The sequence below is a fragment of the Beta vulgaris genome, chromosome 1 (assembly GCF_026745355.1).
Source record: "Beta vulgaris subsp. vulgaris cultivar EL10 chromosome 1, EL10.2, whole genome shotgun sequence".
Classification (NCBI taxonomy): domain Eukaryota; kingdom Viridiplantae; phylum Streptophyta; class Magnoliopsida; order Caryophyllales; family Amaranthaceae; genus Beta; species Beta vulgaris.
In genome coordinates this window covers 22,432,358-22,459,028 of record NC_079202.1, presented here as the reverse complement: position 1 = coordinate 22,459,028, position 26,671 = coordinate 22,432,358, and the positions used below count along the sequence as shown (strand labels likewise).

General features: G+C 36.0%; 1 protein-coding gene across 1 annotated transcript in view; it reads left to right on the top strand.

Moving 5' to 3' along the window:
- The first annotated feature begins 6,363 nt into the window (after positions 1 to 6,363).
- LOC104899248 (chaperone protein dnaJ 10) overlaps positions 6,364 to 26,671 on the top strand; it is a 42,300-nt gene continuing 21,992 nt past the window's right edge. The window contains exons 1-4 of the mRNA XM_010686400.4: positions 6,364 to 6,627; positions 10,289 to 10,348; positions 15,052 to 15,134; positions 19,046 to 19,205. Of these exons, the coding sequence (XP_010684702.1) occupies positions 6,541 to 6,627; positions 10,289 to 10,348; positions 15,052 to 15,134; positions 19,046 to 19,205 (390 nt within the window). The 5' untranslated portion in view covers positions 6,364 to 6,540. The remainder of the gene's footprint in view (positions 6,628 to 10,288; positions 10,349 to 15,051; positions 15,135 to 19,045; positions 19,206 to 26,671) is intronic.

Sequence of the window (26,671 nt, the reverse complement as noted above, 5' to 3'; positions counted from 1 at the left end):
GGTACAAACACAGTCAGGAACCATGTTGCCCATATAAAAGACTATTTTTTAGTGATACGTTATTATGTAATCAATTTACAAGAAACCTAGCAGTTTGTTCAAATTTATCTGATTAATGTTAGAACAATTATTTAGGTCTTTGATTTAAAAAAATAACATGTGGGTGATAAGATAAAAGCAGTAAAGCAGGACGATCATATAATATACATATAACAATCAGGCAAGCATATAATAATGTATGAAAATGAATAAAAAGAAATAAAAAGGGTTAGAATATACAGTACAACGATTTTATATCAAAGATCTACATCATGAAATAAATAGTTAGTAGCTTCAATATAAAAATAATGAATTTATTTAAGGACCCTCAGGATTATACAGTGGCTTGGGTCTGCGAGATTGACAACCTTCGGGACGAGCAATCATGAAGGCTGAAAATCTGAATGTCTAAAAGTGCGTAGTTTGAATGTGTTTGTGTCTGAAAGTATGAATTTTTGTAGGAAAGTTATGTGTTTTGTCGAGTTCAAAGTGTGTTAATGTGAAAAATCCGTTTTTGAATCTGTACGAAAATCGAGCCAATTTATAGGGAAAACGGCATTGCACCTCACGCGCCAACTACGTCTGGCACAGGATGACATGTCAAGCACATGATGTGGCATGCCTAGTAGAAAGTGTACACGTGGTACGCGCTTTGAAAAAGATAAGAAAGAAAACTGCGCTTCACACAGAGCTGTGCGCCAGACACACGACACAGGGTGTGGCACAGTGCCACATGTCAGGAAAAGCTGCGCCGACACACAGACCTGTGCCAGGCGTAAGCTATTCTTGACGTATCATTGCCAGCTTTTCTAAAACGCTTTTTAAAACATTCTCTTTTAGCCTTTAATTCCAAAAATCTGATTTTACGGGATAAAATCTGATTTTAACTATAAAAAATATCTTTTGAAAATATTTATGTTATTTAATTAATTATTGTTAAACAATTAATTGGGCTTTAAAAAGATTGGGCTCAAAATACAATTAATTATCATGAATAATTAATTGGGATTTAAAATAGGACTTTAATACTTTTCAATATAGTTTTGAATGGCTTTCCAGACTACTCTGCCTTTGGGTCAAACCAATTAAATTCACGGTATGTTTCATCATTGGATCCTTAAATGAAAAGTCACGGTTATGTGTCTACGCCTACCTTCTTCCTTTCTATTTAATCTTAAAGGCATATAATATTTAAATTGTTATTTTTCCTACTTAATGTTTGGGCTCAGTTAATATTTGAGTAAAATATTAATTATGATTAATAGGCTAAATTCTTAATGTGGTAAACTAACTGGACTAATTAAGAGGATAACGCATAACCTTACTCTAATAATTTTGTTATTTATATTTTTTTTTCCAACTAGTGACTAAAACATAGTAAAAACCAAAAACTCACTTCATTCTTTGGAATCAAAATATGAGACTTAACTTTAATTTATAGTGTTATACGTAATGCTAGATTAATAAATAGTGTCTTGTGTTGACTTATAGAAAAGGAATAAGCAACCATATTAACTAAGTATGTAAATTATTTTGGACTTTTGATTCGTTGTAACTAATAAATGACTTAACGATTATTAACTAATAACTATGGACTTTGATACTAACCTAGCTAGACTTACATAATTTCTAGCTTCTAATCTCTCAGTTCAAATCACTTAGTTAATAAAGTATTCTTCACTTTTCCTTTATTATAACTTATTATATTATGAGTTGTAATTATAAAATGATAGTGATTAACTCAATAAAATTTCGCTTTTATTCAACTTAATTTATAAATCACCTAGTCATAAGACATAACATTATGTGGTATTACAATTTCTAATAACATATAATTAAAATATAATGATTACGACATTTCTCTCATGACTGGAAATGAATTATAAACTTTGATTATGACTATTTCTGAGGACTATAACATGGACAAGGGCTTGGACGTTTTATGATATTGGACTCACCACTATCATTTCTTAACTAACATTAGCAAGGTCATTTACTCTTGATTTAAAGTTTATAACTAAAGATAATAATTAACATTATAAGTAGTAGTTAAATAAATATTCATACTTTTGCTCATTAAATTCCTGGTTAGATTAAAGGATCGGAAGAGATATTATAGCCTCCCTCGGCCATCAAAGTTTACTACGCAAGATATGAGGTAACATCTATCGCTACACCCACATTACCTTTCAAAATGTATGTTTTCATCTTTAAAGAATGTTTATGTTAAATGCATGCTTTATGGATTGATATGAAATATTTGTATAAATATGATGTTTCTTGACTTTATTCATGTAATACGGACGTTACATAATTTATAATGATTTGTTGAAGATTAAAGAATATGATTTTCATGATGATTGTGAAGTATAATGTATAAATGAAAAGAAATACAACATGATAAATAAAAGTGAAAGATGGTTCTTGGCAGTAGGATGTTATGTAGGTCGTTCACGTACTGTTTTGTTCTATGGCGGAAACACCACCTTTTGGTTAGGGACAATTGTCCTTAATGGTACCATACTATGCATGGTTATGTCACCTTCTGGTTAGGGACAATGTCCCTGGTGGCTGTTACCCTTTGATGATGATGATGATGATGATGATTTATGGGAGATGCTTCTTATATTATACTTGACAAGTTACCAATAGATAATTATGATAATTAGCATGATAAAAAGTATAATAATGAATTCATGTTTACATAAAATGTTTGTGAATTGTTCTTACTTTGTTCTTTGTTGTCTGTTTGCAACTAAAATAAATTGAAATGAATTTATGATGTAAGAGTATGTAGTATGTTCTTGGATTTTGGCTCATGACGTTTTGTTTTTCTGTTTTAGATAATGACGAGGATGACAGTATGGCGTAGAAGTGAGAAATAATTACTACTTAAATTATCCAGACTCTTATTATTATGTATTCTAAACTTAAGAACATAGTATATGAACCTTAACTGTGCTTCAGCTAATTATTTATGCATTTCTAAGTTAGTCATAAAGTTTGATATTTATAATGTTATGTTGTCTGAAATTAATTTATGAAATTGTTGACGTGAAATTGATGATATTTATCAAATTTAGGAAATTGATGTATAAATAATTTTTGTGTTTGTGATTGATGATTATATAATTGATGATTAAGTATGTATAATTGATGATTGATGATGTGTAACAAGTTGCTTAGTCTCTACTCTTAGTTTTGTCAAGTTTCCGATAAAGATACGCAAGAGTTGTCGAAGCCCACGAGTATGACTTAACACTAATAAGGTCGCGGGCTAAAGAAAATAATAGAGTGGATGCTCGATATACTGTTTTGTCAATAAAGATAGTGGACCCAAGTAATGTAACTAAGAAGTCTCTAGCTAGATCATCCGCACCATACTTATTTTTTTGAATAAAGTCTCTCTAATTTTTGACAACTTAATTGCACCATTTGCATGTTCAAATTTTATTTCTTTTGTATCTGTATTAAGCAATTTACCAACAAAACAAAATAGTGAATTCTGTGATTTTGTTTGTTGCATTGGGTGATTAATAGCAAGCCCGTTAATACGACGACCCAAAATCAAAGATACATCATGTTATGTAATTGTCATCTCTCCAAAAGGCAAATGAAAACTATTAGTTTTAGGGTGTCGTCCATTAACAAAAGCTGATATTAGTGGTGCATTGTGATGAGGAAACATGCATTCCCTTGACCCAACACATTAATTTTCACTAATAGATGCCATGCATCACGAGGCTGAAACCGAAAGAGATCAATCACATGTGTCCGTGACTGAATAGCCAAACAACCACACTCAATCTGGGAAGGTGAACAAAAATCAATCAAGATACTACCATATTGATATTTCTTTTTTTGGTCTACTCGATGCAAATCTGATGAAATTGTGATAGCAAACAAATCTACTACACATAAGAACTCACATTTCTCTCCTAAATGAAACAAGCTACATGACATTGATAACCACGTAGCAAATCTATAGAAAGAATGATACTCTACTCCTACATATAAATTCTTCACACAACCTGATCAAGTACACTCCTATTACCTCAAATATGCAAATACTCGATTTTAACTTCGATGAGAAATTATTTTCTAGCACACATCTAACATATATACATATATCAAAGATCAATTATTTAATCTCATACCTACATTCTCCATTCCCTACATCAGGTTACACATTGTCATTTCGGTTATTTTAGACCTAAATGGTGGTTTTGGCACCAAAACGCGTCACTAGAATAGTGCAAGAGATAGTAATAGTAATTGTGAAGTGTTTGAAAAGGTAGTTTTACAGAACTTAATCAAAGAAGTGTAACAATCAAAGTCATGCATGAACTTAGCGGAAATTCTTAATGACTTTAAGCTTTCAAGGCTTTTTTTTTGAGAGGAAAGCTTTCAAGGCTTAGTATCACTCACAATACAAATTCCAAACTCTTTTTTGAACGAACGTGTCTCTCTACACTATTCCTTCTTTTATAGTCATCATAGCATAACTAACTCATCCACAATAAAACCATCTTATAGCAAATCTCACAGGGGACTGGTGCTGCATTTGTTGTACTACTATATCAAATCTAGATGAATCATCCTACAAAGATGGAGTCTTCTGTATTCTTTATTCTTTTGATTGAAGGTTAGTCCACCTGGATAAACATATGCTTAATCAAACAAGCAACTATATATATACTCCACTTTAGATTAAATTTTCTTGCTAACTTTTTTCTTAAAAAAGTTTTAGATATTTCAAGTACTGCTATTAGAACAGTGCTGAAAGGTAAATGCCTTTTGTAAGTGGAATATAATGATTTGATCTTAACCTTTAAGGTAATTTACCACAATAATTAAGAATGATGTTGATTACAGGCAAAATATATGTATAGTTGTCCCCTTTGGGGCAGGATTTTTCTTAATCTTCTAGACTATATGTCCAATTGACCATTGATCTTAATAAGAATAGAACATAAATATTTTCAGGAAAACCTTATTCTTTGTTCAATCTGTATCAAACCCAAGAAAACAAACTAAATAATCATTAGCGTGAATTATATACTCACATCATTTATAATTCTTATTATGTGGCAGATCTTCAAGTATATCTTAAATGGTATTAATAGCCCCTTCAAATCATAGACGCACAACTGAATTAATTTGGTTTGTTATAAGATTGGTGCCGAAGGGTGCTTATTATGAAAGAAGTGCTAAAGATGCAAAGTATTTGATTAGTGTTTGTTTCATCCCATTTATATGAAACAATAGCTACAACTTCATCCCACTTACATGAAATAGTAACAACCACTTCATCCAAGCTAAGTTATATGAAATAGGATCAACCATTTTATCCCAGTTATATGAAATAGTAGTATTGATTTTGTTCAATTTACATGAAGCAGTAAAAGTTATTCCATTCAATTTATGTGAAATTCTAACAAGCCAATCATACAACAAACCAATTTCGACAAAAAAATTCAGAAAGTTGACTAAAAAACGCAATTAACCCGCACTAATTAATTTCTAATAAACCAGTCCATATAAAATTTCCAAACAAATCATATTTTGAAGGAAAAGCTGCACAAATCATGGGACCAAATAAACCAAATTCGCAGCACAGGAGTGATTATAACTTCGTGCACGTTCCATAAAAATCAAGACCCAATTCGCTTAGGAAGAACACAATAATTCATGGAAATAGCCCCAAATGAAACTTTTGGTTTCATCGAATGAAAATGCTATGTTGGTTCTACCACATGTAAATGGGGAAAGAAGGAAAAAATTATGGAGGAAGAGGGAAAAAGGAGAATTATGGAGAATTGGAAGAAGAATTATGCAGATTTGGAATAACCAGCCCTAATTTGAACGACATGCAAAGAGAGAAAATGGAGAGTGAAGTAGTTAGAGAGAGAAATGGGTTATGAAGAGAAGAGTATTTTAGGTATTTTTTAGAGTTGTGTTTAGTAAAATGAGGTTGCATTTAGCAATTTATACAAATATATTAAAAAGTGTGCATAAACAAGAAACTGTGCCACGTGTCGCTCTTCCTAGGGAGCTTTAAATCCATGTACAATAAAATTTAGAAATTGAGTAGTATAGGGTTTGATATCGAGACCTTAAGTACATATACTAAAATCTTAATCACTGGGCTAAGTTGTATTTATTGCTGTTATAATAAAGTATTATATTAATAAATGTATTTTTCTTACCCGGAGCATAGCCCAACCCTATTAACTAGTTATGTTTTCTAAAAGTTAAGAAAGAGGGTCAAAATAACAGCCGCGTATGTACTATGTATGAGAGAGACTACAGAAAAAGAAGGGGGGGGGGGGGGCTCGGACAAAATGTGCCAGCATAATAGGAGTTTGTATCAACTGAAAGATCACATCTTTGTGTCGAGTTGAGAGGAAAGGAAGACGAACCGAAAAAGGGCAATCTTAGATTTCCTAATTAGAGTGAAATTATTGATCAGAAAAGCTCATCAATACATTGTAAGATTCAATGGTGAAGGAGACTGAATATTATGATGTCCTTGGTATCAGCCCAACTGCTACTGAAGATCAGATTAAAAAAGCCTACTACATCAAGGTATCAACTCAACTCAACTCAACTCAACTCATTTTTACACCTCTATTATTATTATTGTTCTTGATTTAATCTTCAATTCACTTTTGATCAATTTATTGCTACTATTCGATCAACTCAACTCATTTATTATACTTTTGAGGAATATGTTTCTCCTTCCAAATCATTTCGAGCATCGGAAGGATTTGGTTTACTTAGATGGGAAGGAAATGTTGCAAATGAATCATAGAGTGATTTATCTGGATGTAATGAAGTAAGTGTTTCCGTTTTCGTGCGGTGGGAAGAATCACTCCGTTTGGGTTATGGGTGTACCTGCTTAATCGACTGATAGCATAGTTATAAACATAAGCTTTTCTGGTCTTGTGTTATTAATTAGAAATATAATACTACCAATGATTTTGGCATGCTCTGATTGACGTACCCGATCACCCTTAGTTTTCATGAAGTGAAAATTTGTGTTATAAGAGGTTCTAACTTGATCAACATCCAAAAAGTCAAAATCTTTTCAAGAAGTTTTTCTACGTAGTGAGACTGATGGAGGGAAATCCCATTTGGTTTTTTTTTTAATCTTTACTCCGAAGATATCGGATATTTGAGTTTAGAAAACTGTTTGTCTCATTAACGCGATCTAAATTAGTCCCGGAAAATTAAGACGTCATCCACGTAAAGACAAACAATAACAAAACCACCACAGTTATGCTTAGAATAAACATATCAGTTGCCCTCATTTCATTATTGCCAAGCACTTTGTCAAATTATCCATGCCATTGCTTCAAGGCTTGCTTGAATCCATACAGTGACCACACTTATTACAAACTTTCTTTTCTTGTCAAAGAATGAAAACCTTTATGTTGGACCATGTAAATTTCTTTTCTAGGTCTCTATTTCAAATTGCAGTTTTCACATTCATTTGATGCACACAAGATTATCTATGAAGTTGTTGCAATTCTAGTGAATAAATATCAAAATGTGAATAAATATCAAAATATCTGTTGTTTTTTTGAGTGAAACTTCTACAACAATTCCAACCATATATCCGTTAATGAATCATTTAGGTTTCAATTTTTCTTAAAAAAATCCATTTACAAGTGATGGATTAACCTCATAGGCAAATCAGTCGATTCTCAAGTATGGAAACACAGTCAAGTTCATTGTAAATAGCCTCTTTCCAAGTAATAGGTAATGTTGCAATAGTAATGGAACGGAGGAAGTTTTTGCATTTTTGAAAGTTTGAATAATAGAGTTAGGAACATAAGTAGAAGAAGTGTTAGCAGTTTTATTCATAGTCTCAATAACATCATCTAGAGTAGGATGCCCCCTGTTACAAAGCCCTTCCTCTCATATTCCCTATTACGAGTAATAACAAGTCCACCAAAATCAGAAGCAAGTTTCAGTCCAACTTTTATAAGTAATTTTAGCCGAAATGAAGTTTCTAGGATTTCGGGAACACTGAAAACATTCATAAGAGTAAGAAATTATCACAATTAAGTTTGAGAGTTATCTTTCCTTTTTCTTGAACAATAACATAATATACCCATAGAAACACTCTTGTCATCTATCTCATCATAATTTGTTAACATTAGTAGTTGGTGTAAATGAGTATAGTTGCTCCACTACCACGATCTGCCAAGCACCATTACCAACCAGATTTGCATTTGACACGATAACGGCGGTTTTTTCAGCATCTTCACCAAGATTGGCTTGATCTCGTCCGTCTTTTTTTTGTTTGCAATCTTTGGCTTTGTGGTGGAGGCCTACCACATGCACAATGAATTTGGATTTCTAAATCCCTCCTTATTCCTATGGTTGAACCCTTATTGTTGTTCCTCTTAGAATTATTAGAGACCATGGTTCGAGTAGCTTAGCCTTAAAAGTGCTAGAATGATTGAACCTTTTATCCTTAACGCGGTTCTTTTCGTCAATTGAGTGTCCTGTAAGCTCATCTAAGGTTAAGCCCTTTTTCTTATGCATGAGTTGGTTCCTAGGGTCCTTTAAAGATGGTGGTAACTCCTTAATAAGAATCATAGCTAGGGTATACTCACAAATATTGAGACCTTCGGCAACCATCTATGTTACTGGTACTCTGGTACTGATGTCTGACATCCGACACAAACATTCCTAACCCATGTCAAAGTGTCCAACTCATGTCCAAGTGTCCAACCCATGTCTTGAGACCTTCGGCAACCATCTATGTTACTCGTACTCGGGTACTCATGTCTGACATCCGACACAAACATTCCTAACCCATGTCAAAGTGTCCAACTCATGTCCAAGTGTCCAACCCATGTCCAAGTGTCCAACCCATGTCCAAGTGTCCAACCCAAGTCCAAGTGTCCAACCCATGTCCAAGTGTCAAGGATCAGACTCGGTTTAAGGTGAGGTGAAGAGTTTGAGTAACATAGGCATCCATAGAAATGCTTAGATTTTCATAGTCATGGTTTTGGTCAATACTAGGTTTTTCATCCATTGCTTAAGACATGTCATTACGGTAAAAGTTAAAGCCATAATGATAATTGTTCTTTTAAATTATTGCAGATAAAACTGAAAAATAACGTATCTAGATGCAACGAAATAGGAATAATCATTGGACAGTGTTTTGTGCAATAACCCAAATATATGGTAGCGTTCTTATTCTATAATATGGAAATCAGGAAGAGAACTTGCCTCGGTTTCTTTTATAACAAAGGAATACAGTGTTTTACCTTCCTTTGGGGAAAAGTATCTACCCTCTCTTAAGGGTTCAACATAAAATATAACTATGATAATAACAAGAAATTCAACAATGCTATCATCGGTAAAGGTAATTATTCAAAGTTATTTTTAGAGGTGAGACATGCAACTTTCAAGTGAGAGCAATACTAGTCAATATTTAAGCTTAGTAATTTACTTTAAGCCCTTGACGAAACCAGTGAGATCCTAGTGTAGTCGTAAAGACTAAGTTAATAGAATGCCATTGGATTGTCATTTCTATACCTTTGAGAGAGATATAGACAAACTATATAGATATTAAGGTTAATTGTTCCTCTCTCTCTTTCCCCTTATCCAAGCTCTCTCTCCTTCCCTTCCATCCTGTTCTTTATATTTCTTTACTTTTCTTTAATGCAACCTTAATGATTCATAGGAGAGAGGGGGCGGAGGATGATTTGACAGGATTCATAAAGCAGGGTGACCATCACATAGCAACAAACTTTAAGCATTGGAGACACAAACTTATGACATAATCTATAATATCTAGATTGGAAAACCAGAAAATTGATGCTCAGAATGAAGTGCTTGCTTTAAACTAGTTAAAAACCTTAAAGAAGAACTTAAGAGCATGAAGTCATGATGTTAAGCAACAAATCCTTTAATTTCCTTCTTATCCAAAGTGCACTACCAAATTATTAAGGAGTTTACATCCTTGTTTCACCCATTCGTGAATCCTGTATTCTTCTCATTGGGTTGCCATTACATCTTTGACATCGTGTCTTTTTTGTAACTGAATATAAGCAGGTTAAGGTGAGCTCAAATCCTTTATGAAGTTATTAACTTCTAAATTATTATTGTTTCAACTTTGATGAGAAAACCATCATTTACCAAAGTCTCTCTGTCTTTTTTTATTCTTCTGTTTTCTTTTTTGTTTTTTGATTTAACATTTTGCGTGTCCGTGTATGTGGAAATGTAGGCACGACAAGTCCACCCTGATAAGAATCCAGATGATCCTCTTGCAGCTCAAAATTTCCAGGTAAGCATGTCTTCCTTATATAGCCTTATGATTTGTCTTAGTTGTTATCTTTCAAGCAAGATGTGATACGTGCCTTTGGTCTTTTTAGCATCATGCTATCTGCCTATTTTTCACTTGACCTTTGAACATGAATATGGACACTTCATATTTCATATTGGACCAAAAACAACAAATTTTCTAGAAACGGAGGAGTTTGATGCGTGGATACGTACCCCATGGCTAACAGTTGTAATTGACTATAGGTACTGGGTGTGATATTAATGGAACTATTATACCACTGTTGTTTTGGATGTTTTCTTTCTAATATCTTTTGATCTTCTGATAACTGTTACAGATGGGCACATAAATTCCCTTGTACTTTATCTAGTCGGTTCCTCCTTGCATTGACTTGGTCAAAGAATAGGGTCTATGGTATTGCATAATGCATATTTATAACGATTGTTCACATCAATTTTTATGTTTCATGGCTTTTGGTCCTGCTGAATTATGAATGTCTCACTGAGATACTTTTGTATTTCAATGATATGCTTACGTCGTTTTTGAAAGAGTGTTACCCTTTTCATTTCGGTTTGTTTGGAAATAAATGCAACTTAATTTTTCTGGTTACTGGTTTCTCTCTATCTCTGATCATCACATTGACACCTTATCCTATTTCACTCTCTCTCTCTCCTCATCCCATGATCTCCTTAAAATGCATGCCAATACAGTAGGTTGCACTCTTCCCACAAAAGAGATGAAATGCACGGATTAGAACCAGGGAATTAAACTCTCCCGTTCTGTAACGGATTTTAGATTTGCCGTTCCGCGAATTCCCGTTACGGAACGCCATAATAAAATTCACATACTTCTTGCCGCGTTGTCCGTTCCGTAATGCGAACTCGCCGCGTTAGAACGCTTTAATCCCCGTTACATCCGTTATTTTCAAACATTGGCCAATTTTTTTTTATGATTTAATTATATAGTTGAGGAAACATGATATTCTATTAGTTTGATTATATTATGTTGTAATAATGCTTCATAAACTAAAAAAATGCAAATAAGTTTAAAACATATTAATGTGATTTTTTTTTTAAATTCACGCCGCGTCGGCCGCAAAAGGTTCTATTTCGCCGTTACAAGCCGTTCCCGCGACAACGCGACCATTCCCGCGAATGCGACTGCGTATTTTTTCCCTGATTAGAACACTACTTTGGCCCATTAAGCTGTACTAGTTCTTAGGTTTTGACTTGTCATATGGAAATTTCTAGACTCTAGTTATAGTGTGGCTCTGGAAACTCTGACAATGTTTATAGGATGGAGGGAATGCAAAGGGAGGAAAAGTAACAATATTTGGCGATGAGATCATAGGATAAGATAGGCATCCCATTAATCAAGGTAACGCTACAACTAAAATTGAAGTCTATATAGCACTTGCAGAAAAGGTTGGAGCTTGGGAGGTCCATAAGGAGCTGAGCCCAGAAGTCTCAGCAAGCCAGCATTGTAGTTAGACTAGGTAATTGCTATATTTCCGGTCATGGCTGCCTTTGTGACGTACCTATATTGGCATGAAACAACACAGATTCTGGTATATGTTCATATCTGATTTTCTACATTGCACTGAAATATGGCTGCTCGTATAATTATAATATCACAGAGGGACTGAATTGGTCTTTAAGACTTCAAGGACAATGGCAATAATGGTACAGTAAGTTTAAGCAAACACTAATGCCTCAACACTGTCGGTATGACAAGGAGGCAATAATAGTTTCACACTTTCACTGATGGTAGTTGGCTATAAGAGTGAAGATGACTATAGATGGTTTATAACTGCTTAAAGTGATCAGATCTATATGTTAATGAGAAGGAGACAATGGGATCATGATGGTGTTTGGTGTTCAGGAGGAGATTGCAAAATTTTCTAAAGTCTTTGGTATAAGAGAGGAGCAATGATGTGTTAGTAAGGGAGGAAAAAGTGGTAAGAAAAGCAGGATATTGGAGAATGTTAAAGTTAAAGAAGTGCCTATAGGTATACGTTTCTATCATATGTTTTTTAGATTGTGGGTCAAAATATGCTGATATTGTCATTCTTTGATAGTAAGTAATTTTAGGCTTTTAATATCATTGGTCCGTTTGTGTTGTAAGGAGAGTGTCTTAATTATTTTTTACTCTTTTCTCCTTTGGTTCTTTATTAGTGGCACTTCTCATTAGCCTTGCTTAGGGATAAATTGGATCAAACCGTTATTTGTGAAAGATGTTATTGTAGCTTGGGAAATAAAGGCATAGAAAGGTTTTGTCGATGTGTTGAAGAGGGTTCCCTTGGTGATTTGGTGCTGCTCTTCGAAAGAAAGAAAGCGATGGTTTTGTGAGTGTATCTTTCCCGGTCTCAAGTTCTTTTATCAGCTTTTGACCTTTTGGACAGTAGTTGATGTTTCTTAATTTGCATATAATATTGCTCTATGATAGTTTAAGGGGTTGAGTTCTGTCCTTAGCCCTCCTTCGGTCAATGGGTCTCATCCCTTGGTTTTTAATATATTTGTTTTTCTTACTAATCAAAATTAAAACCAGGTCATTTTGGGCTTTGTAGATGTGTGCACTTTCATAAATCTATTTGCAAGGCTTTGTTAATGGGTTTGGTGGTAATAAATCTTATATGAGAACGTGGGACTTGGGAGTTACACTAAGTAGTAATCCTTTTTAGCAACATGTAATCCATTTTGTCTATATTGTAATCATTTTTTCCCTTGCAGGGCCAATCTTACAAAAGACTTCATTTTTCTGGAGAAAGGATTATCATGTAACATCTTAATAAATGATTACATTCTTACTAAAATGGATTAAAATTTCGTTGCTCTCACGTTCTCATATAAGAAGCATTCTCACATGAACTTTATTCTATACACTTCTTTTGTTTTATATTTCATTCTTTTTCTTATATCTCAACACTGGCTTTTGCACTATTCATGTGTTACCTCTGACTGGTAATTTTAGACTAAGATATAAAAACAAAAATTAGCATGTAATATGTTGGATTCGTCTTAATGTATATTGTAATGATATCAACTTTTTATATCATGTTATTAGTCAAAGTTATTCGTTGACAAATGTGAAAGTCAAATTATAGCAATTAAAGAAAAACGGAGGTTGTATATATATTAATTGAGGGAGTACCTATGTCCAAATCTTCAAACCCCTTGTCCCATTTTAAGGTCAAGACAAATCAGATAGCAGATATGTTGAATCTGACTTCTCAACATGCAATGAGCATAGGTTCAATGGATGTTGTATGCTTTGACAGGACCAACACTGGTGAGGGTGCCTCACTCCCAATTAAATTTTTCTCTCCTTTGCTCCATCCATTACACTTTCTAGAACCTTACTCCTTCACTTGCCCCATCCATTACTTTTCTTCCACTATGGTTAGATAACCTTAGTACTCTCCTACTTTTTACTATACCCCATCTCTTATTATCTCTAACTATCCAACATATTATTTTTGCATGTTTGTATCTGGGCATATAAATCATACAAAATTACAAACTCAATGGCAAAATATAGTAGGGAGAGACAAATAATTATTTGTGAAACAAAAATTTGAAAAATCTGAAACCAAACAATACTGGAAGAAAGAAAAATAGGTGGAGAAAGTGTGAAAACATATGTTAAGAATAAACTCATTTTATAGACGAAAAAAGTATAGAGTTTCTATTTTGGAATTATCATATGAAGATTTTTTAAAAAGTATATTTACATTGGCACATTTTTGCATTTTTAGTAGCTGGTGGAAAACAAAGCTATCTTTAGCCACATGTTCCTCAACCGTTGGGTGAGGCTCTTGGTCCAATCACTCGTACTTTTCATTTATCCCAAGTACCCGTGTCGGATCCGTGATACTCCGAAATGGGTAATGTACGATGGTGTATGAACGCTTTGATACTTCATCTTGGGTCAAAACCATGGAAATGTTTCACATAATAGCAGAGTCAGAAACTTGGACACACATTCGAGTCCGATTCGAGTACCTTGAGTCTGAGTAAGATTGGTCCAAGTTTCCAACTATAATGTTGGGTCAACAATAACCCCAACCCCCAACTCCCAAATGGGTTGTACTATCGTGTATGAACTCTTTGATACTTTATTTTGTGTCAAACCATGAAAATATTTTATAAAATAGCTAAGTTAGATAATTGGACACACATCCGAGCCTAATATGAATTCCTTGAGTCTGAGTAAGATAGGTCCAATTCTAATGTTGGGACAACAGTACTCCAACTTCCTCACAGTTGTCCCGCTTTTAACTTCCTACAACGGTAGTGGTGCCATCATCCGTCATACTCATAGATGAGGCGTGCATGGGAGGTTGCTATTCTTTCACCATTTTACATGGTCTGAGAGTTGCGATACAGAGTGGTGTGTTACACAAGTGAACAGATAAAGCTTTAGGCTTGAGCATAGAACACAAGCCAAAAATTGAGAGAACTGTAAACCTTATCTTAAGACTTAGAGCATACAGAGTAACCTATCTAAAGAAGAGGAGGAACTGAAAATAAGGTGCTGTAAGTAAGCAGTAGCTCAATCCACCGACAGAAAAAGCTTAGGTTTTTGACACCCTGAATTACATTTTCAATGGGACCAAATCTCAATCAATACTGGGTCCCAACAAGGCCTTACAGAATGCTCATTTATTTTTTGCGTAGACTTATGCTTGAACTTTTTTGTTTATTCAGGTTCTGGGAGAGGCTTATCAGGTATTGAGTGACCCAACCCAACGTCAGGCTTATGATGCATACGGAAAATCTGGAATTTCTACGTCAGTTTCTCTTTTCTATACTCTGTCTTCATTCCAACAGCCATTTGCATTATGCTTAGGCATCCTGTTTGCGTGGATGGATTTCGTACAACACATTGCATAATAGCGGCAGCTAAATACTGGTGGCATATCTTACATAATTATATAATCTTCTGATTCAATATAAAAGACATGAAAAGTTTTGAATATCATGCTATACAATTTCATACTACATGTCAAAAGAGAAGGAACAAATAAGGGAGGCATTTCATTGCATATCCTATATTTTGATATATAGTATAGGTTTTGAAAAGGCATATTATCTGAAGTGTCTCACATGATTAGGCGTATTGTGATTGAATTGGGACTTGGGATCCTTCCTCAAGAAAGGGTGATTTAGTTGTGTTTGACTTATGTCAGGTGGAAGTCATTTCATTTTGATACCTTTTGGATAGAATCATGGGGGCTGATCCACCCATCTGTATTGTCTGTCCATCTTGATAGCATAGAGGGTGATATTGCCATAAGATTTTGTAGCTAATGTATGCTGAAGCCTCCTGTATGCTTTAGAGATCTTGAACTCTGCTTTGTCTAATTAATTCTAGTTGGTGGTGTGATGCTGGCGTCTGTGAATGGCCGGGATATGCAGGAGCCAAGTGGAGTTATTTCTGGAAGTAGCTTATATTTTACAGAAGAATTTTATGGTCTTCACATTAGTTTATATGTGAAAACTAGTGTTTTCAAATGATGGTGAAGTGGGGTTTCAGATCTGAGTAGGCTAACTAATTTAAGTAGCATCCACAATTTCACATAGATTTGACCTTATTATAGGAATCATTAGTGGGTTGGTGCTAGGAAGGAGGCAGTTTTAGTACCCAAAATTTAAGGTTCTGTCTGATATTAGTTACAGTTCTTAGTTATGGAAATTGTTTCTTGTTTACTTGTGCGTTACTAACATACCCCACTTTGACCATATGATTATACTAACATATGGAAATAAATGTTATTTAAAATGATTTCCGTTTTGTCTCAATGTATATCACCTACATTCTATGATTTTTACTACTAGATAAGTATAAATATTGATGGTGAAAGTTGTGTGTTGGACAACGTGAAAGTCTAGTTGCAACTATAATTAGAGAACGAAGGGAGTAAAAAAGTACAAAACTACTAATCTTGCATTTGAGTCTTGAGAATATATGAATTGAATAGCTGTAATACCATAAGAAGTAGAAATTAAAACAAAGGTTTCTTTATATTCGAGTGTCCTTCAGAGAGACGAGGTTAAAAGAGAGTCCATCCTTTTGGATAAAGCCTCTCATAAATTTGCTATTGCTAGTCTCATTGATGGTTCCTCAATAGAGAATAATCTCCTCTACTTTGAACGTCATCAATCACATAGTTCTATTATGTGCTATACAATAAAATCTTATGATTACCTTTCCCAACATTGCTTTACACTTTGCCTCCAAATGATATAGGAAAATTTGTCTGAAAAAACCTTTTAAAAAATCTAGCAAAAGAAGATCTTAAAAAAAGTTTATTTTGCAAAGAACAACCTTGACCCGTTATCTAGCATTGACCAAGTACTTTTACGACGTTGACTCGTTAAAACCAAACATGTGTAGGGCACGTGACCCCGATCTCTTATATTTTAACACTATTTCCCTCCATTATCCAAACATATACTGATGGAGTCAACGCCTGAAATACTTGGTTAATGCCGGAAAATGGAGGGAAATAGGGTTGAAATATAAGCGATGCTGGTCACGTGCTCTGCACTTGTTTGGGTTTAATCCGAAAAATGGGTCAAGGTTGTTCCTCGCAAAATTCTTTTTAAAAGCTTTTCTTTTGCCAGATTTTTCTAAAAGCTTGTTTCTCACAAAAAATTGTATTTAAAAGGTTATTTCTGATAAATTTTCCAAAGACATATATCCATCTTCAAACTGTATAAAGCTGCTTTTGGTCTTTAAATTGGCTGATTCGTTGATGGAAAATCAAAGATTGATGTTGTTCTTTTGTCATTGAAAAGTTAAACCCTGTTTCTTTTCTAGTAGAAAGGTATCAAAGGGGTGTCACCCATATACGAAAGGAGAGCTAAGGGGTAAGGACAAAAAGGCTTGTGCCCTTGAGTTATCATTAATTAATTTGTCAACAAATTAAAAGATGTCATGTGATGCTCATAACCTAATACTTGACTCTTGGGCACCAAGTGGTCTTTCACTCGATTAGAAATGAGAGCGGTCGATACGAGGTAGCATCTAAATATCTTCGTGGCTCGACCATGTGAAATGATCACCTTCCAAGGGGTTGTGCGGAGATTGATATGGTCAATAACAACAGAGATATCTTATAATCTTACGTTATAGCGTCAAGGGACCTTTGTGAAAAGGATTATAATGTTAGGATCACAACACAAGCACTACGAGACATCCGAAAGGTACTGAAAAGAGCTTTATATGTCTCTCTTCTTATTACTTCCATTTGGGAATCTTAAAGAACTGTAATATCAGCAAAGTACTTTCTCAAAATTCATTTCACCTTGACTCTCTTGTGTGGGCAATCGAAATTTGGGTCCCTCCCATTCCATGAGGTTATGCACACTAGTCATTTGCAACATGTCCATTCAATCCAAAGCTTCTGTGCCCCTACTATCGACTACTTCTTGCTTCCTACTAGTTCCTAATGATGCCAAGAAGGCCATCAATATAGCTTCATGATCTTCAATGGGTACCTCCATCTTTTTACAGAAGAAACCAATCTGATGCAGAAGCCAAAAGGAATCCTTTTTTGAGTTCTCCGTGGTCATTCAAAAATATTTTTTGGGGGCTGATATCTTCAGCTTGTTCACAGTTGAAGCCTTCAACACAAATAGGGCTCTGAAGTGGTAGAATAATTGATAGCACGCCCAGTGGCAGAATGCTTCTTATCTTTCTTTGAGAATAAATCATGTTTGGTTTGCGTGTGAGGAGCAAGAATATTGTCATTTGCACTGACTCAAGGTGTCAAAGGTACAGAAGATGCTGAAGGGAGGGTAGCTCTCAATCAACGCTCTCCAGCCTTTCAAATTTTTTAAAGACTGGAGTAAGTTGCATGTTTTGGTTACAAGGTTAAAGAGTAGACGAAGTGAGTGAGAATGGCTCTCATGATTAGTCAAAGTATATGTGCTCTACTTACCAGTTCATTAGTCACCTAATTGATAACCACATTGTGATTGCCTCTGTAAGGCCCACCTCATGAAATCTCTAAAAATCTCTATTGTTGGGTGTATGTCTGAACTTCAGAAGCGGATCAGACTATCAGAGTAAACTTCTCCCAAATTGCTTCTCTTATATCTCGGGACATTCTATACCTGTCAAGCTTTGGGAACACCATGAGCTTCTGAGCTCCCTAGCAGCCTCACTGCTCAAAGTATCACAGAAACTAAAATAATTTCCTGGTGCCTCAACTGGAACCAGATGAGCGGGAAATACCGCCAATATTAATATCATGCTGCTGTTGCAGTGACACTTTTGTGCCCAGAGATTAGCACCTCTTTAACACCTGTACAATGGTAATCCAACCATTTGTTGTGGGCCCTTCTGGGAAATAGTTGTTCGAACTGTCCAAGGCTGCCAAAACTCTGAAAACTTTTAGATGGGAAGCTAATTATCGTTCTTTAAAGATCTTTTAGCTACAGTTTGCGGACTGTGGTTGGATAGGGATGACAAGATCTTTGTATAGGAATTCTGGTTGGGAGTTTGCAATAGAATATTCTTCCTTGCTTCTTATTAGTGTTTGTCTGTGTTGACCCCTGTGGGATTGTTTAACAATGTATCAAAGACGACCGGCAACTCAAACTTTTTTTACTTGCTCATTAATGATGTATAGTTTAGTTTGTCTTACGAATGAAAGCTCTCTGTATCTGATATGACAAACATCCTCAATTCTAGTGAAGGGATTATAGACCCAGCAGCAATCTTTGCAATGCTTTTTGGAAGTGAGCTTTTTGAAGAATACATAGGCCAGCCAGCCATGGCATCAATGGTTTCAATGGATTTTTCTGCTGATGGAGAAGAGTTGGATGCTAGGAAGTTGCAGGAAAAGATGAAGGTATTTAATTTCGCATTACCTTTCTTTCGAGTATATATGTAATATTATGCTGTGTTATTATTGAAAAATCTTGAGGAAAAGGATTTTCTTGTACCACAAAAGTGTTTTTTTACTTTTCTTTGTATGCTTGTTGAGTCTTGTTCTAGGAACGATGATTGTGTTCTCCTGTTGCGACTTTATACTTTAGTGCATACCTGACGCATTTGTCTCTCACACAAGTGCAATTTTTTAAGTGTTAGAATTTGTAGAGTTCATTTCCTTTTGGTGCTGCATGTAAGTAGCATCATTGTAACCTATTAGGGGGCGTTTGTTTTGGGGGCTTCAAGAAAGGGTAAGGGAAAGAAAGGTGTTGATTCCCTTTCTTTATGTTTGTTTACTCATATTTATCATTCCCTTTATGCCCTCCTTTCCCCCAAAGTCCTCTATATGCATTGTGTACTCCCCCCAAGGTTTTACTTATCCTTTCTTTCCTGTACTCCAAGATTACTTTGGCCTATCATTGGCCACGACGTTGACCACCGCAAAACTGCCTGACCCCACCTTCCTAATCATCCAAGTATGATTGATGATGTGCTAGCCTTAATGCATAAGAATGTTACTTTAGATATGGAGTCAATTGAGGCAATGCATGGAATGTTTGTAAGGGTTTCAACATGCGTAGTTGTTTGCATGATTAAGCATGAGTATGCATGAGGAAAACGTGAGAGTGGCGTGCTAAGTGGTTAGCATAGCTTAGGAGAGTTCACTTGGTGAACTTCTTCATATCCTTGTTTGAGCCGGTTTTAGTTTTTGTTATTTTGTTTTGATTAGGATTCATGGTTTTGCCTCTGTTCTTAAAACGATGAATTTTACATGATTGAAGTGTGTTAGCAGTCTAGGACTTAGGGACTTGTCCTAAGCCTATTAGGGTTTATGTTTTATTCTTATAAATAGCTTAAGATTGTACGTTTAGATTTAATTAATGAAATCAGTTTATGCTTTGTGTTTTTCAAATGCTTTGAGTGTTCATCCTTCTTGATTGCTGGTTACCTTGCCTTTATGCATCAAAACCCTTAGATTGTTTCTTGTGTGGCTTAGCCTTTATCATTAAATGTCTAAGTACTATCCATTGTTACTTGTTTGATTGATACTTCTGCACGTGAACTCTTGTGTTTGATCCCTATTAGATCAAATACATCACCTAACAACCAACGCCGCCCCATTGCTTAGATTGTTTCTTGTGTGGCTTAGCCTTTATCATTAAATGTCTAAGTACTATCCACTGTTACTTGTTTGAGTGATACTTCCGCACGTGAACTCTTGTGTTTGATCCCTATTAGTTCAAATACATCACCTAACAACCAACGCCGCCCCATTGCTCACCAAACATCTCAAAAACCACCACTAACCCCAAAACCTAACCACCGCCCACGAAAATCCATTCATCACCTCCGAAAACTCATCACCACCCACGGAAAGTCGAAAACCCATCCACCACCGATGAAAACCAACTACCACCCACCACTTGTAAAACGCACTCACCACCCTCAAAAAACTACCCACCACCAACAAAAAACAATCTACCACCAACAAAACCCTAGAATTGGTAAATAGGAAAAACAAGAGTGAGAATGGGGAAATACCTATTCTTATCATGAATCATGGCTTTGGATGGTCAAATCCGACCACGAAAACTTCATATATGAGGTTTTTATGATTGAATTTGGCCTTTAAAACCTCAAATTTGACAATGGGATGGTGAGAATGAGATATAAGAGAAAGAAATAGAGAGAAGGGGTGCAGGCTGACAGTAGCCGTAATAGGGTAATGGTGGTGGAGGCACCGGAAAGGCGAGGGGAGGCGGTGGTACCGGGCAGCAGGGGATCATCAAGAGAAGAGACAGGGAGTAATGGTGGAGGGATGTTGAGGGGAGGAAAGAGGTGGATTGGATGTATACCAACCAAACAACCTTTTTCATCAAAGGGTTTTAGCTTCCTTTCCCTCTCTACCCCTTTCATTATTCTATTCCCTTTACCCCATGGAAACCAATAATACTTTTCATTTATAAATATCAAAAGAGAGAGTTTGCAAAGCAGGAGGATAAGATGTCCCAAATAGAAAAGGAATTACAAAGAAAGCCTATTCAAGCTAAATAGATAGAGATCTTGTGAAAATAAAATGGTTTTGTTGCACCCCTAAGTTATTACACTAGGGAATTAAGAATGCTAAAGCAAAGCAAATTAACTTGTTTGGTAATTGTGATAATAAAAGTTCTAGGGCATGGGCTAGTCAGGGATACTAACATGAAACTGTAATGAATTGGAACTCGACATTTCACACAAGCACTCAAGAGAGTCTCAAAACATTCACACACAGTCAATAACCAAGTTCAGCAACGAGAGAGAGATAATTTGATTATTGAAAGCATAAATAATCACAAGCTTTTCTTGGCATTCGAGTGGCCAGAACTCTCCCACTAGTGTTTTCCTTACAATTCTCTGAATGCCTTTCTCTCTCTTCTCACTTTCCTTTTATAGCTGTAGCAGCCACACTCTCATACTCTCCTGACACATGAGTGACACCTAAGCAAACAATTATCAGAATTTGTTATGGTCATCCACTCCCACCTAAGTTGATTCCTTCTGCCACGCCTAGTGTAAGTGAGAACTATGGGAGGCCTTTTCCTAGCTGGGTTTGTTGCATTACCCCGGGCCCAAAATTTCACGTTGTCCTCAAGGTGAAAGTTAGGAAAACGCAGTTGGACTTAATGGAACTCAACCCATGTAACTTGGGGCCTGCTGGCACTTTATGAGGACTTCGGTAGTGGCTACAGATTTTTGGCCCATAGTGCGCACAACACTTCTTCTGGTTCAGCCACCCACTCCAAATCAGGGGTGATCATGGGTGGCAGGTCAGCATTTACTTGTGAACTTCCCACTACCTTCTTAAGTTGAGACACATGGAAGACGGGCTGCAGCTTACTATGCTCAGGCAACTCCAATTTGTAAGCTACCATGCCCACTTTTTGTAAGACTTTGAAGGGTCCGTAAAGACGAGCAACCAATTTCATACTGTCAACCGGGGTGGCTCCTCTTCCCAACTTTAGAATGCGTGGTGAGTCTTGGCCATAAAGAGCCTTAAATGGTGTCATCTTGGTAGCCAAGTGGGGAGAAGAATTGTACCTAAACTCGGCCCAATGTAACAAATTCTTCCTAAGTATGAGGATGCCTGGAAGTGAAACAACGTAAGTAGGTCTCCAAGCATTTGTTCACGACCTTAGGTTTGCCCATCAGTGGGTGGTATGCTGCGTTGCAAACTTGTTCCTTGTAAATGAAACAACTCCTCCCAAAAACCGCTCATCAACATCTTGTCTCTATTTGAGACAATGAGACAATAGTCGAAGGAAACCCATCTAATTTCACTACTTCCCGAATAAATAACTCACCATAGAGAGCGTTAAACGGGTGTTTGAGGGATAGGAAATATAGTTTAAACGGTGATCCACACACCATAGACTAGTATCTTGCCTCTTTGAACGAGGAAGTCCTTCAATGAAATCCATGGAGATTTCATCCCACACCATGGCCGGCAAGGGTAAAGGTTGCAGCAGCTTTGGGCGCAGATTTGATACTTTGTGTTGTTGACAAATTGTACACTGGAAGACATATGTGGCTACATCTTTACACCTCCCAAGCCAAAATCAATCCGCTGCCATTCTAGTATAAGTCTTTAAATCATCGGATGACCCCTAACTGGCGACTCGTGATACTCCTTAAGTAGTACATGAATAAAAGACGATGATTTTGGTATGACTCGTTGGATATTTAGGGCGTGTTCGGCACAAGCTTTTCAAGTAGCTTTTAGTGTCTTGACTAGGTCAAAACACTAATTAGAAAAAATAAGAGTGTTTGGCAAGGTAGTGGTGTAAGTAGCTTTTAGTGGTACAAGTAGTGTTTCAGTAGTGTTTGTCAAAAGCTACAATTTGTAGCTTTTGAGTAGCTTTTAGTGGTGTATAAATTATATGTTAAAGTTTTATTTGAATTTTTAACTTGTTATTCTTACACAGCTACTTTGACAGCTTCTTTTACCGAACATCAATATTTTACACCGCTACTTGGACAGCTAACAGCTACACACCAACCACTAACAGCTACCAGCACAGCTAACAGCTACTATCACAGCTAAAAGCTATCACCACAGGATTGTTGCCGAACACGCCCTTAGAGTATCAGAGTGTTGGTTTTCATGTTTCGTTACGTTAAGTCACATAGGATAAGGTGTCGTGACTTGAAGTAACGTGTGGACTAGAGTTGACTAATGTATGTAATACATTAGTGAAAGAGCACTCGCTCGGGCTCGGAGCGTTCGCACGAAAACGGCGGGGAATCGAGAAAACACGAAAAGTGAAGAAAAGGAGGAAGGAGCGCTCGCTCCTTTGAGGAGCGCAAGCTCCTCTGTCCTTTCGCTTGGTTGTGCGATTTTTCGAGTGACGGTTATTGCTGTGTTTTGCGTTCTTTTAAACATTGCAAAGGCTCTAATAAATCATATGCTTCCTATGTGAATGAAAAGAAACCAACGAAACTCTCTCAAAGTTCCATAAGCACAAGTTTCATTCATTGCAACAAATTCTTATTCTCTTATTCTCATTTGACGAATTTCATAAAGAGCGTGATCTTTGTTGTTCTTCTTTGTATCTCGGAAGTGAATTCCTTGTAACCCGTGCTTAGTATAGGGTAGGAATATTGCTTTTGGGAAAGTGTCCCAACACGCCTAGAAGATTCATTGTTCATCTTGTAATCATCTTTGTCACCCTCAAACCTTTTCTAACAATCCAAAAGCAATATTACTTGAAGATGGCTACAGTTCGTGAGATGACTTCGAATTTTCAGAAACTTGATAAGTTTGAAGGTGTGGGTTTCCGTAGATGGCAGAAGAAGATGCACTTCTTCTCACTTCTCTTTCGGTTGCATATGTCTTGAGTACTCCAAAACCCGAGATTGTGGAAGAAGAAACTTTGGAGGTCTCAAGGAGAAGGAACAAGTGGGAGAACGATGACTACATATGCCGTGGTCACATTCTCAACGGTATGTCTGACACTTTGTTTGATGTTTATCAATTCTATGAATCTGCTAAAATGCTTTGGGATGACCTTGAGTCAAAATACATGGCCGAAGATGCATCTAGTAAGAAGTTCTTAGTTAGTAATTTTAATAACTTTAAGATGATTGAAACTAGGCCACTGATGGAACAATTCCATGAAATCCAAAGAAGTTTAGGAAGCTTTAAACAACACAATATTAGTATGGATGAGACATTTATTGTATCTTCAATAATTGACAAATTACCACCAAGTTGGAAAGATGTTAGGAATACTCTTAAACATAGAAAAGATGATATAAATGTGGAACAATTGGGTGCTCATCTTCGGATTGAAGAGGGCATTCGGGTTCAAGATGGACAAAAGGAGGTAAATCCTAATTCTTCTACCATTAACATGGTGGAGGATGGAAAGTCCAAAGACTCAAATCCTAAGAAGAGGGCTAACAACTACACCAAAGGCAACAATTTCAAGAAGCCTAAGAATGGTGGAGTTGGTCAATAACGTGGTTGTTGGGAGTGTGGCAAGCCCGGACACTTCAAGAAGGATTGCTTCCTTTGGAAGAAGAAGATGAACAAAAGGAATGAGCAAGGTGGAGGGAAAGACGAGTCTAGCCAATCCCAATCCAAAATAGGATGATTGTTCATGGTACATCGATTCGGGAGCTTCAAGGCATGTGTGCGAGGAGCGGTCTTCATTCAAAACCTTCAAGGAGGTGGATAATGGAGAAGTTCTATATATGGGCAACGACTCTACAGCTCAAGTTCTTGGTGTAGGACAAGTAGAGCCAGTCTTTAGTTCCGGAAAATCTCTAGTGTTGAGAGATGTTGTATTTGCTCCGGAACTTAGGCGTAATCTTGTGTCTGGAGCTATCTTAAAATTGTATAGGTTTTAAAATGGTTTTTGAGTCGGACAAGTTTATTTTATCTAAAGGTGGTTTGTTTTCTGGACTTGGTTATTTATGTAATGGTATGTTTAAACTTAGCATTTCGAATGCTTTAGTTAATAATGTGTGTGTTATTAATGACAATTCTTCTCTTTGACATTTAAAACTGGGTCATGTTAATTATAGAAAGTTATATTCTATGGCTAAGGATGATTTAATTCGTTCTTTTGATCCAAGTATTGAGAAGTGTAGAACATGTATGCTAACCAAAATAACCAGGTGCTCTTTCCCTAATAATGTGGAAAGAGATATTAAGTTGCTTGATTTAGTACATAGTGATCTTTGTGATTTTCTTAGTACACCGTCTTTAGGAAACAAGAAATATATAACATTCATAGATAATCATTCACGGTTTTGTTATGTATATTTGTTGTCTATTAAAGATGAAGCCCTAGATAAATTTAAGATTTATAAAAATGAAGTAGAATTGCAACTAAGTGACAAGGTTAAACGGTTTAGAACCGATAGAGGTGGGGAGTTTCATAATCCTAGTTATTTCCAAGCTTTAGGAATAATACATGAAACAACAGCGGCTTATACACCACAACAAAATGGTATAGTGGAAAGAAAGAATAGAACTTTACAAGAAATGGTAAATTCTATGTTATCCTATTCGGGTTTGAGTGATGGATTTTGGGGTGAAGCGGTTTTAACTGCATGTTATATTTTGAATCCTGTTCCAATGAAAAAGAACAAAGTAACCCCTTATGAATTATGGTGCAAAAGAAAACCAAATCTAAGTTACATTAGAGTTTGGGGATGTAGGGCAATAATTCAAGTGCCGGAACCTAAACGTAAAAAGTTAGGTGAAAGAGGAGTTGAATGCATCTTTATAGGATATGCTGTTCATAACAAATCCTATAGGTTCTATGTTATAGAACAAAACGACTTTTGGTCCTTCACACTATTGTGGATTCATCGGTTCCTAGACCAAAGGACATAACTCCAAGTACCGAAATTCAAGAAATTGATCAAACTAATGATCAAGAGTTAGATGAACAAATTATAGATGAAAATGTTGCATCTACATCATCACAACCTAAGACAAGTAAATGGGCTAGGAAAGAGAAATCATTTGGCCCGGATGTTCATGTATATTTAGTTGAAGGATCAAGAGATAGTATTTTAACTAAGTTTCCATATGTCTATAATGTGGAAGGGGATCCTGTAACATATGATGAGGCCATGAAATCTGAAGATGCTCCATTTTGGAAGGAAGCTATTGATGATGAAATGGACTCGATCATGGGGGAATAACACATGGGTTCTGGCGGACCTACCTCCCAAATGTAAACTAATAGGGTGTAAATGGATTTTCAAGAAGAAAATGAAAATTGATGGAACTATTGACAAGTTCAAAGCCCGCTTAGTGGCTAAGGCTTTTCCGAAAAGCCGGTTATCGATTATTTCGATACATATGCGCCCGTAGCTCGAATCTCCACT